This window comes from Rhipicephalus sanguineus, chromosome 11 (genome assembly GCF_013339695.2).
Source record: "Rhipicephalus sanguineus isolate Rsan-2018 chromosome 11, BIME_Rsan_1.4, whole genome shotgun sequence".
NCBI classification, from domain to species: Eukaryota; Metazoa; Arthropoda; class Arachnida; order Ixodida; family Ixodidae; genus Rhipicephalus; species Rhipicephalus sanguineus.
The window spans coordinates 9,579,790-9,593,016 of record NC_051186.1 but is presented as its reverse complement, the minus strand read 5'-3'; the positions used below and the strand labels follow the sequence as shown (position 1 = coordinate 9,593,016).

Genomic DNA, 13,227 nt, shown 5'->3' with positions numbered 1-13,227 from the left:
TGATCATTGTACCCGGATAACTGACGAATTATGCCGAATAGCTTTTCGATTGGATCTTGGAGATTGGAACGACAGCATTCTTTTCCAAAGGCTTGTCTGCTCTTGGTATATTACGCTGCCACTGCTGGAACAAATGGTCGTCTTTCGGGACTCTAAGCAATGAATGCTTCTGCTTGCACGATTTCTACCCAGTTGAGCATCTGGGCACAAAACAGTGGCTCTGACGTCTGCTCGTGGCACACACCGCGCAAAAGACATAACGTAAACATGAAAAGGCTGTCCGACCAGCAAATGCAGCACGAAAGAACAGCGTAAACATGCAGAAGAATCACGTCTGACTGGCGAGTTGCAGCGTTGAACAACGTGTTCAGCCTGAGAGCCTGACGTGTATACACACAGCGCGCGCCACCTAGCGGAAACATCGTAAGGCGGCTTCACTACCTCCCATTGCAGCCGCTTGGCGGTGATCACACTTCTAGTATTCTAGCCACTGTATCGGAGGCCATGAAGAGTCTCACAATGCCTCACAGATGTCAGCACATTATCTAGCGTTTGCTGTTTGCTTGTTGATATGTTTTCCGCTAGATGGACATAGCTGTCCATTTTTAGAGCTGTCTGAAAGTTCATGTGTGTTTTTAGCGGCGATGGCTGCACTAACCCGGCCTTTTTCGACATAGTTTGATGGCTTCCCAAATGCGCCTACAAATCGCCGAATGGGCTCGTTTTCGTCGTGACATCTGTCAAACAAAATGCATTAAGGAGACTCCTTCCACTACATGGCATTTATGTAGTGTTTTTTTTCCGAAGCAGCTGCAAGTAACATCGCGGCTTTGTGGTAGGACACCTGCTTTTTGCCACGTGAATGGCCCAGGTTCGATCCTCAATGCGACCGAAATTTTTATTCTTTATTTTATTTGCTTCTTTCTCGATTTTTCGCTCACGGTCGATTTTTCGCTCACAACCAACGGTGCCGACACCGACGGCAGAATTTCTGCGACATGAGCTCTCTAACGCTATCGCGTTAATACAGAATGAAGCGCACAGTCCTGTGTTTTCTGCTCCGCGCTGTCGTCTTTGTTACGCCTTTTTACGTAATGAGAGCTGCACGCAGTGAAAGGTGAGCCATACGATCGCACTAACTGCAGTGATGCGGACAATGCCCTAATTATCTGACACTCTGTTCTACAACGCTTTGAGGAAGGAGTTGAGAACACAAGCAAACAAAAAAGAAGTGGATGCACTGACCGAGCTTGACGTCACCATCGTCGGTGAGGAGAATGTTGGCGCCCTTGACGTCCCGATGCATCTTGCCCACGTAGTGCAGGTACGCGAGGCCTTTGAGCGTCTCCCGACACATGTAAGCTATCTGCTGCTCACTCAGGGGGCCCGTGACTGCGAGTTGGCACAGAATGATAGTAAGTCAGTGCACGTTTACAGTCGCGGCGAAAGCACGTTCGGTGCAGAAAGGCGCATCAGTGTCACGCTTTAGACAGGCAAACACCTCTGCTATTTGGTATCCCATAGATTATGCAGGAATGCTGATGCGTCTACCTAAGCTGAAGGGTCTTTGTTCTCTTTTCCGTGCCTCTCTGTGTGCCCCTTTGTTGCACTAATTGGCCACACCAGCTTTAGCACTGTAAAGTACTACGCTAAATCAGCAGCTGCATACTTATCCGAGACGATATGGTGCAATGCAAAAAGAAAAAAAAAGGTTATATATGGACAGTCTCGGCTGGTTTTCGCAGTCGCCATTGCCACCGTCATGCACCATATAAATATGTGTATGTATATATATAAAAGACCCCAAAAAAAATAATTCAGAAAAATGCTTCCGAAGTGCGCAATCGAACCAGCGACCTCTCACTTCGCAGCGCGTGGCGCTAACCACTATGTCACAAAACGCAGATCCGTCAGGTAGCCAACGGCGAGCGTTATATACACACCCTTTACCGCTGCCAGGACTCAAAGACGGCAGGCACTTATAAGCGTTTCTTCTTTACCAGCTAGATGGCGCGAGGAGCACAACGGGCGCACTTAAAAGTCGTCGGCCAGCTCGCTCACTTCTAATATTTGCGCAGGGAGAACCTTGCCCTTCCGCTGTCTCCTCGCGCGGTCATCTTGTGGTGAGGGGAGGAGGGATGTTTCGAGCTTTCACCGTGATGTCTGTGCTGATGTTACGAAGCGTACGAAAGCCACTCGAGCTCAAGGGACGCCGCTAAACGAACAAACAGAAGATGAGCGCGAAATATCAAGTGTCACAGCTCGACACACTGTGGCACTCACTGTGGTAGATGTCTTGTAGCGATCCTCCTCCGCAGTACTCCATGCAAATCCAGAGCTTGTCGCGTCGTAAGTAGGAACCAAAGTAGGCGACAATGTTCGGGTGCCGGCAGTCCTTCATCATGAGGATTTCCTGCTGGATGACTCCAAACTCGTCCCCTGCGATCCAAGCGGGGCTAGTGAATGATTTCTGAAAGGTGGCCTCAATCAGCTGCTTTATGATGATGAAGCACTACAAAGAATGTAGACTTTAAAGAGCACAGGACAGGAATGTCTCCGTTCTTTGTAGCGCTTCACCATTATGAATGTACACTCAAACCTCTTATAACAAAGTTGCATCTGACGCGAAAATAAGTTCGTTATATCAAAAAATTCGTTATAAACATATATTTGTAACACTGTATCTCTGACAAGACTGTTCTTCATTTACTTCATTATAACCGATAATTCGTTATATCCAGGTTCGTAATATCGAGGTTTGAGTGTATACCAACAAGCCCAACTGGCATCACATTCTAAATCAACTGCTTTTGAGGTACCCGTAGACCTGCATTTTACAACAGTTTAGAATTTTTTTCTAGGCATTATTTATTTTCCATTTCTCTCCACAGTGCCAAACAGCTGACACACCATACTGCAACTAAATTTATTACAGTTCTTTAGGTTTTTCTGTTGAGTGATTCTCAACTCAAAGAGCCAAGGTTCCATACAAAAATTAATGAAGCATTTTTTATTCCCGTCTTGTATGAAAACGTGTCATATTTCGATATGCAGTAATGTTTACTGTGTTTGAATTCATTCTTCTGACAGAAACAGTGGCCCATGTGTCTGTTAATGAAAAACTAACCACAGAGAATACTACAGGTATTTATCGTTTGAAGTCACTACAGGTGTTTTTTACTTAGAACCACCAGACACTGCCACAGCTACTACACCAAATTTCAACGTAGTATCATGCATGCCTCCTTAAAGAGTAAGAAAGTTTTTTAAATGCTTCAGTCTCAATATGACTTGAAGTGATAACGATATTTTTCGCAAATTATTGGGGTGGCTTGGCAAATATGGAAAAACTGATATACAGCTGTCACAGATGCAAAGCGCCATATTACTGCTTTGACAAATGGAGCAGTATAATAATAATGGTAATAATAGCATTGAAGTGAGGCAAATGATTCAACAAACACCAGGCCTTAGATGTTAGATGAAAAAAAGAACAAGTCACTTTTATTCTAAGATTAAATGCCACAGCTCACACTGCAAACCCAAATCTTGTGTGTTAACAATGTAAGGCAAAGGACACACCACGTGGGTTAAGCTTAAACACACATGTTAGGGATGTAAGTGAACTGCATGCGTTTTGAGTTGAATGCCTGTCCTTGCTTGAAGAAAGTAAAAAGCAAGACTTGTGGTAGGTTTTAAAACTGCAAATCAGCAAGCCAGTAAAACACACGCACGTAGAAAAAACTCACATGTCCCGTAGCGCCAACCTAGAAAAGAACAGCAGCCAATATGTACAATGAAGACGTGGGCCTTTTTATTAAAACAAAAAAAAACCGCTAAAATGTGCATTTACGTGTCATCATAACCTTCCAGCTATGCTGCTAAACTCAAGGACATGGGTTCAATTCCCAGCCATGGCGGCCACATCTTAAAGGGACACTAAAGAGAAAAGCAATTTTTCTCATATTAGTAAATTACTCTTTCACAATTCCAACATCATCAAACTTGTGGCCTATGATCGCCAGCTTCCCGGTTTTAGACCAGCCCGGCCGGTTTTTGAGACAGTGATCTTAGGTGCACAGTGGCCGGCTGACAGTGCGCACCCAAGATCAGCCATCACTGCCTGGTTTTTTTTCGCAATCGTGTCATGATTATTTGATTTCATTTATTTTTTTTGCATTTCATAAAAATAAATTCAGCAACTACGAAGATACTACATTTTTTCGTCAGTCACCAAAGCTCTCACGCAATTGTCAACCAATTTTTATCTTTTGATAGGGTAGGGCAAAATCTCGTCCGACGTTTCGTGCTCCCCGTCAACATACATAGATAGCATGTCGGCCAGTGTTCAGTTGAATCGCTCTGTCAAGACGTTGATTTGGGGAGGATCAGCTGTGGTCTTCCGGTGGTTAATGTGCATCAGCTTGGTGACCCGCTGCAATAACTCTGCAGTGAACGCTGCACTGCGATCAGTAATGAGAGCAGCGGGTGCACCTTGACGCAACACAATGTCGTAGACGAAGTGCCTGGCAACTTTGACAGCAGTTCTCCGGGTCACAGCTTTTACCTCTGCATAACACTGCATTATTAATCATGAATGTAGATCAAAAGGGGCCTCCTTTCCATGCTAGTGCGACACATTGATTGACTGAGGCAAGCTATGCAACAAGAAGCCATCAAGAAGTGATGGCAGCATTGTCAGCTGAAAAGTGAAGAAAACATATGATTGTTTCAACGGGAGGCTGCTCCGGCATGTGGTCGTGATGCTGGAATCAGTGTTGAGACCCTTGTTGCAGCCAAGTTTCACTGGATAAGTTACATGAATGCACTAGGGCATGTTTAAAATGTCATCAACTAAGCCAATTATACCATCAAGTAGTGACTACAAAATAGTGAACTGTAAGAGCTTTTTCTTCTTTTTCCCCTCTACACACTATATACCAAAAGGTCCAGTGGTGAATCCAGAGAGGGTCCCTTTCCTGCACTGTTTTTATACAACCCAGTAATGTGCTAATGAGCCTGTATAGTCGGATACAACTGAAGGCAAGAGAGGCCCCGCCCAGATAACTGAAGGACAGCCGATTGCCTCCGCGACTATAGGAACAGTCGCACTCATGCCCTCCACAATGTTCTCTGACGGCGGGGTCACCGACCGTGCGGCTTATGACGTCAATCTAGAGCGCTTGTTCATTAATGCAGGCTAGAAGGCAGCGACAATGACACCTCAAAGGCAGATGCCTACAAAAGCTGTACCTGACTATAGTCTATTACGCTCCTGGAGAGTAAAAATCGGCAGGTTGAGAAGAACTATGCCATAAAAAAGCACTTCCACTCACTCACTCGCTTCCAATCTACGTCACAAGACCATGTTTGTATAAGCTTGTCTAAATCAAACTATAGTGAAAGCACAGCCACTAGTGCGTTATGAGACACTTGATTTGATGGCACAGAGATGATGAATACTCAAAGCACAAAGTTCCTGAAGCATAACAAAACAGCACTGACCTGGTTCCAACTTGATGACCTTAATGGCCGCCATCTCACCGGTGGATAGCCTCTTCGCCTGAAATGAGAAAGAAAAGAAAGCCCTTTGTAAGCACGGCTAATGAAAACCAGGGAAACGTAACAAACATGAATAAGGCACGCGTTTTTGTTTGTACAAAATGAGCAGAGCCACAAGAGTTCGCTAGATGTATATGAAGACCTCGCATGATATAGATTGGGCTTTGCATTATTAAGTGAAGAAGACGAAAAAAAAAATCTCATGGGCATGCTAGAGTTATAGACGTGTACATGTACAAAGATGGTGCTACCACTAAACTTCTAAATTTCCAGTCAATTTTCCATCAGTTTCCAAAGATACAGACAGTTTCCAGCCAATTTCCAAACATATGGATGTGGTATGAATGTGATGGTTGACTTGCATAAAAAATGTTTTGAAAACTGCCATCTGCCCCTCTAGCTTGGAACATCATCTTCCCCACCAGGAGCGCAGCCAGATTTTTTTTTTTTTTCGGGGGGGAGGGGGTCGAGTTGAACAACTATGTATGTTCCTGCATGTGTTTTTATGTGTGTATGTATTCATAAGTAAAATTCAAAAAAAAAAAGTTACGAGGGGAGGGGGGATATCCCAGTGTTTACCACAGGGACATCTGAACGGACCGAAATAGAGAAATATGCTGTGGTGTGTGTACTGTAGACATGAAATTTCATTGAAAGAATTGAACTGAATGCATCACTTTAAACAAAAAAAAATATACATATAAGTTGACTGTAACAGAGAGAAAATATAACCAAAAAGAATTCGGAAGCACGTGCTAGGCCCAAACAGGCTTCTTAATGTCCCATGCGGTCGGTGCTGCGCGCACGTATGCTGCGTCAAGCTAAGATTCGAACCGCGTATACACTTCTAGGTTGTCACCGTCGTTGAGAAAGGCGAGAAATCAGCCGGACAGGGCGGCGCAAGCCGGCTGTCCCTTCTCCCACACGGACACCAAGGCGCCTGATAAATGATGCTTAATGATAGGCGACACCAGAGGGCTCGCCTGTCTCCTCCGCGGACGAATGACGCGGAAAGACACGCATGGGACCAAGCTCCTCGTTCCTGGCCAGTTGCGTGCAGCAGGGGTGAGGAGCCAACCTTTGAATGCGCGTAGTAAGGAATTTTTTTTCGGGAGGAAAGGAGGGGGGGGGCGTAGTCATCCCTTATGTATGTTCGTTTGTGTGCGTGTATATACATAGGCGTGCGCACAGGGGAGGCGGGGAGGGCGCCCCCCCAATCACCTAAGAGGGGGGGGGGGCGCAAAATCTGCCCCGTACATTGACCCTTCTAGTCATCCAAGAGGTGGGGGGGGGGGGCGCAAAATCTTCTCCATACATTGACTTAGTAGAGTGGGGGGCGCTGCGACGAACCTTTACCCCCCCTAATGGGGAACCCTGCGCACGCCTATGTGTATATATACGCATGCGAAACTGAAAAATTTCGGGGGAGGGAGTTCCAACCCCTCACCCCCAGACCCTCTCTACGCCAGTGGCGTGCAGTGAGACTGCAGTGAACCTTGTATGTTTTCTTTCTTCGTCCCTGTCTAGTCGCGCTTACCACTCTTCATGGATTCAAACCAACTAGCCCGCCAACGTGTTTTAGCCAAGTTCACTTCTAACACAGTATCCATTGGCGTAGCCAGATGAAGACGGGGGTTCAAACCCATGCCTTTAACACCCCCACCCCCCCGGAAAAGAAATCTTATTTTTAGAACTTTCTTAAAAAATTCTGAGCGGGTGCTTTTTTTTCGCATATGCTCTATGGAACCATTTATCAGGGATTCAGGTTTCTGGCAGAGTACATACCGGAAATAATTTGGTGGAGCGGGAGGGGGGGCTCCCCCACCAGGGGCGTAGCCAAGAGGGGGGGGGGGGGGGTTGGGGGGGTTCAAACCCCCCCCCCCCCCGAAAAAAATTTCTGGCTAAGCCCCTGTCTCCCACCACGGATAACGCTGGAGCGAGGTGCACAAACCCTTTCCTCTGATGATGCCAGAAGACAGCGCATTTTTAGGTGTTCCGTGCAGCGCCCATGAAGCGCCGGTCGACGCGCGTGAGCGATTGCGTCTTGCGCGCGGTTTTCTTTTAGTTTTTGACCCCAAGTCTTACCGCTTCCACTCGCTGCACTTAACTGCCGAACGGAAGTAGGAAGCCGGTGCTTCATCGTTTGGGGGCCACGCTGCGACGAGGAGGCAGATGGTGCTTAGCGTAAGCGCGCGCGCGTATTCTTCCGAAGCATGACGGATTGCTTGAGCGACTGTCCGGCCCTCAGCTAAGCGAAAACCCGTCGTGTGGTTTCCGGGAGTGCGAGCCATTACCTCACCGCAATGACACACGCAGCAACAAACGTCACGGCTCTGGTTGACACACATACCGCCTAGCTGTCTCGATGAACGCTTGGGACGTTGGTATGTGCGCATCGTCAGCGACAGCGCGGCTGATATCCTAAACACGGCAAAAAGAAACGCACGAGAGCCGAAACACGATGCATACATCCGTTAAGCAGCGCAATTTCCTCGCATGCTCGCTAAATTTCACAGCATTAGGGGATTTTGTGAGATGGTTCCTGCTGTGTTGTGGGTGGCAGTCCCGGCGCAGCAGCAGTCGAGGAAGACCGGCGGTGACTGACGCGGCCGGCGGGGACGCCAACCAATCACGAACACGCGGTTTTGGCGCCAAGCGCCGAAGAAACGAAACGTGCGCACTCTACGAGTACTCTTCACACATTGCGTTTATTTACACCTTTACACGTCGCCTGTTGAACATGAATGCCAGAGCGGCACCCCCTGGCATTCTTAAAGAACAACTGGGAAACCGAAACTGGTGAATACACATCACGAACAATTGTGAAACCGAAACTAGTGAATACAATCCCAATAAAACAGTTCCTTCTCATTTATTTTAAAAATAAAGCCTCTTCTTCCTCACTGTACATGTAGGTACTGCCGAAGACGATTTCTACGGTCGTCACGTTTCCGCATCATATCGCGTACAGTACGGTGCACTGTTAAAAGGGAACGATCGAATGTACACCTTTCATATTGCTGCCTAACCGCTCCCCATCCCGCCCCGTTTAACTGCAAGCGGATGTGGAAACATTGTTCGTGCAGCTGCCCGAGTCTGTCAAAAGGAGTCGGGACTGTCAACCACCACTTAGAGGCCCTGAAGAATAGCTAATATTAATGACTAATATTTTTCTGGGACTTTATCACCGGTCTCCTTACGAAAATGCCAGGCGGACGGAATGATTTAGTTATCGTACACAATACACAAATAAGAAAACGTGTTTTCCCGCAATATAATAAGGGATGGCGGAACCTGGCAGCCAGTTGGCAGCACGTGCTCGTACTATTTGCATTGCGCTCCAATTGTTAAAAAAAAAGACATTTTTGCGTCATTTTTTTTTTTGTCAGACGAAATGTGCGCACACTTCCTGGCGCAAGTCCAGCTATATTATGTTTCAGCGCAGTTGCGGCAAGCTAAAGAAAAAAAAAATGTGTTGAGAACTAGCATCGGTTTTCAGCGACGCATGCAACTTCCTCATTTCTTTCCTGGTACTAGCTATCATAATGGGTCGCTAATAACGCAATAATTACAGTAATTTAACACCCGTAACCAGCGCTCAAGTGTTGCAGAGATCTTAAAAGAACGCGCGTCTCTTCCCCGTGCCTAGAAAAGCGAAGTGCTTAGCGCCCACAACGATGCGAGCTGGTGCGTAATCGTACGCACCGAGATTTGCAAGACACGACCAAGCGTGGCTACTGAAAACAAGAGCGCTATTAATCCTGTCTGTGATTCTACGGATGGTCGGTTCCCAGCTGTGACGCCATGCCTCGAGGCAGATAGGGCAAGTGTCCTCCACAAATGGCGTTATCGTTATCTCTGTAGCGCTAGGGCAAACAATATCTGCAACAGCCGAGCCAGTCAAGCGTTAAATGCGATGTAATGACCTAAAATGCCACTGGTCACTAAGAGTAACAGACTGGATTCCAAAAGAAGGCAAACTCGCGAGTGGGAGACAGAAAGTTAGGTGGGCTGATGAGATTAAGAAGTTCGCGGGGATAGCGTGGCCGCGGTAGCAAGCACAGGATAGGGTTGATTGGCGGAACACGGGAGAGGGCTTTGCCCCGCAGAGGGCGTAGTCAGGCTGATGACGATGACGATTGACCTAAAGAGAATTAAAGTAGACACAGCACGGTGCCGGTGGGACTGGTGAAGGGGCGACAGAAATTACACTGTGGTTATGAAATATGTCATACATCTTGTTTTTAATCGTTACTGAGGAGAAGACACCCGTTACCACAGCAGTCTGTCCGTCTCAATAAGAGGAAGTTGTTTCCTCTAATGTGTACGTTGGTGCACGTATGCCTGTGTTCGTCGGTACGTCCGTCCTTTTTGCGAGAAACGATGCTACTCTGGCGTAGCCAGACAGAAGGGGAAATGAATATGCTCCTCCCTGAAGCTTGTCCTTGTACGCATACACACACGCGCATCAGGGGCGTAGCCAGAAATTTTTATCGGGGAGGGGGTCAACCATACTTCATGTATGTTCGTGCGTGCATTTGCATGTGTGCGTGTATATATAAGCAAGCAAAATTTTTCGGGGGGGGGGGGGGGTGAAGTGGCAATATACGAGCACCTCTAGATACGGAATGTGTTTGAACATGTCAGTTATAGTTTGAAAGGTTAGAAAGTTTGCGAGAGCTACGAGTACGGGAAGGATCCGTGAGCTGAATGCATCAATCTAAAGCATCGACGTATTCACTGCGCTGGAGTAGTCACAATCATATCAGCGTCCACGCTGCGACAGTTTGCCTCAGCAGTCGTACGGTGCACCGAACTACAAACAAGCGGGGCTTCGTGGCGCCACGCTACGCAGCCCAAAGAAAGACAGCGCGTGGAGGGCGGCCAAGTTTTTCTTCGACACAGAAGGATCCAGGCGGCCTTGGCTCGTATAGCGAGCGGGCACAGCCGCCACACTTTCAGCCAAACACGGCAACGAGCGCCGCCGACACAGGGACACGGCGCCTTAACTGAGGGAAGGGCTCTTTGATGGGGACCACGTGACGATGACAACCACTACGGGAGAGAGAAAAGAAGCACGCGGCTCGCATTCCACGCCTGCAATGCCGCTCTTTCGTTTGCAATCGATCCTCACGCGTCATGCAAAATTTCTCATTTATAAAAGAGGATAGTCTTTCTTGGGATACTTAAACGCAGAAATTTTGGTCTGTCTGTCTTTCTGTCACACGATTCAGCAGCCACCCGGCCAAAGTTTAAGCACTTGCTGAACGCCCAGCCATCTTGAACTGGTAGCTGCGTTCATACTTGTGAACATTGTCGATCAAAAAGCAAGTATTACGCATACCTGAGGCGCAACGTCAATACGTAAGTATTAGGTGGCGTGTTCCTTTACTAGAAAATGCATAGATACGTAATTCTAAAGACCTATAGTGTTTCTTAGGCTTCGTTGAAAATGCCAGTGTTTCCTAGAGGCTGCGCTGAGACGGAGCAGAAACGGACGGCAGAAGACTGTCGTCTTTCGACGACATTTGCAGCGAAGCACGCAGATACGCGGCCAATTTTTTCCCCCTTGGATGTGTAATGCGCAGGAGCAGACGGCGAATCACGAGTATATGTTAATACATAATAGGAGCAAATGACGGCGTAAAGTTAAAAAAAAAAATCGGTGAAGCAGGCCTGTACCGCTGACAAAGTAGGCAGCCTTGCTTATCTTGAATGTCCGAGTGAAAGTTGTACGGAAGTCGCGTGATAAACATGTGGCAGAAACAGGGAGCAGTGACACGACAGAAAGTGAGCAAAGTTAATTCCATATGATCACTGGTCTGGGTGAGTTAATCGAATTCTGTGCCACCAACTCGCTGCCATTCCAACGACGAGCAGCAGGAGCACCAGTAGTAGTAGTAGTAGTAGTAGTAGTAGTAGTAGTAGTAGTAGTAGTAGTAGTAGTAGTAGTATACAGTGAAACCTCGTTGATACGATCACAGCTCATACGAATTTCGGTGTGATACGAATTTTTCGTTGTTCCCGGCCAAGGCCCATTGGCCTGCAATGTAATGGAGTGCGGTTGTTGCGAACCGATTTTCACCTAGCGACGTTTGATACGAACGTACGCTACCGCCACGAAGAGGTGCCATCCGCGCTGCCGCGGAAGACGCGCCAAGCACGTGCGAGCGCGGGAACGCAAGCGTGGGCATGCGCGCCGCACCGCCAAATCGTCAGAATCACGGTGTAAGAAAAACAATTTTCTTAGGTTCAGAATAAACCTTCAGAGACGCGTCACGGCCTCGGAGATTGTGTGCGCGAATCTTTGAGGCTTTTATGTGCCTCCGTGCGCCTTCGCGTTTAGATTACAGAGGACATTAGCGCCATGCTTTTTTTCTAACGCGTCGACGCGGGCTGCTGTCGTTGTACTGTGTATACGCGTGCCTGCCTCGTGCATCAGACATCCTATGCCGAAGGAGTCGGGCCTGACAACGTCAACATGCGCGACTGTTGAGGTCGTAATTGTGCGGGCACGGCCATAAATCTTTCAAAAAACATCCCCAACACCTCCACGATAACAAAATCACAACACAGGACCGTGATTTTGTAATTCTGTGGCCTTGAGCCATCGCGTCAAAGCACTTCTTTCGTTACTTTCGGTGCAGTACTCTGGTGTCATGCAAAAAAGCCTACTAAAATTTGGAAGGGGCTACTGCTGTCGCGGGTCACAACGCCCCTGGTTCATTAATTATAATGCGCGTACAGGCCGTTAATTTACGAGTGCTGGTATGATTGCCGACATCTAAAAACTTAACTGACAATCATTCAGGGTTCTTCCTGACGTTGCTGCGGCCCTTAAAAACAAATGAAAATGTACGCCAGCTTTCTTTTGTCGCATGCTAATTTTCCATGCTTTCTGGTGATACGAATTTTGGATGATACGAATATTTTTGGTGGTCCCGTGAGATTCGTATCACCGAGTTTTCACTGTATTAGAAGTTGCTGTGGTCGTGGTAGTAATGTTGTAGTAGTAGTAGTAGTAGTGTTAGTAGCAGCAGCGGTAATGTAAAGTTTAACTGGACAGATCATAGCTTTATTCCCACCATAATGCTGATTAATATGACAACGTAATATATGTAGAATTGCATGCGGGAAAGCTTACGCATTGTCGTCACGAAAATCAGAAAAAAAAGAGAAATAACTTAAAGGAATAAGGGAATTTGACCTGAAATTTAAGTATATTTTTTCTTAGTAGAAAAGCTGCAAAGATGCGTCGTGAATACACAAAGAACACTGCTCCATCTTCACAAAAACATGAGATCGAAACATTAGATAATCGCTCTAGATTAGTTCGAGGTGCACCATTATTCGCGTAAGCCTCCTCGTCAGAAACACGTAAAATTTAAGCCGCTATGTGTGCTGGAATACTAATTAGGCGCTCATCATCGTATATACGGTGGTAACGTGTGACGCAAGGTAACAACGCAAACCGGTTCGGCGCAAAGCGGCTTATCTTATTCCGGTGCCTTTAACGGAACTCTACACGAGATTACTCCAGATCGGTAAGTGCGGCAGGCGTTGGTAGCCGCGTTCCGATAGTGCAGCCCACAAATTAAGAGAGCGCGGAAATCCGGCTCTCCAGAGACAAGGGAGAGAGCTTGAGCTCGTACGCTCATTACCGAA

At 47.1% G+C, this 13,227-nt stretch overlaps 1 protein-coding gene across 10 annotated transcripts in view; it reads right to left on the bottom strand.

Moving 5' to 3' along the window:
• The window catches only part of LOC119375560 (mitogen-activated protein kinase kinase kinase kinase 5), a 166,212-nt gene that overhangs the window by 89,790 nt on the left and 63,195 nt on the right, over nucleotides 1-13,227 (bottom strand). For all 10 annotated transcript variants that reach the window (XM_049410962.1, XM_037645759.2, XM_037645767.2 and 7 more), the window contains exons 2-4: nucleotides 5,506-5,563; nucleotides 2,284-2,439; nucleotides 1,246-1,392 (exon numbers count right to left, since the gene is read on the bottom strand). In XM_049410962.1, coding sequence (XP_049266919.1) covers nucleotides 1,246-1,392; nucleotides 2,284-2,439; nucleotides 5,506-5,563 — 361 coding nt within the window. The remainder of the gene's footprint in view (nucleotides 1-1,245; nucleotides 1,393-2,283; nucleotides 2,440-5,505; nucleotides 5,564-13,227) is intronic.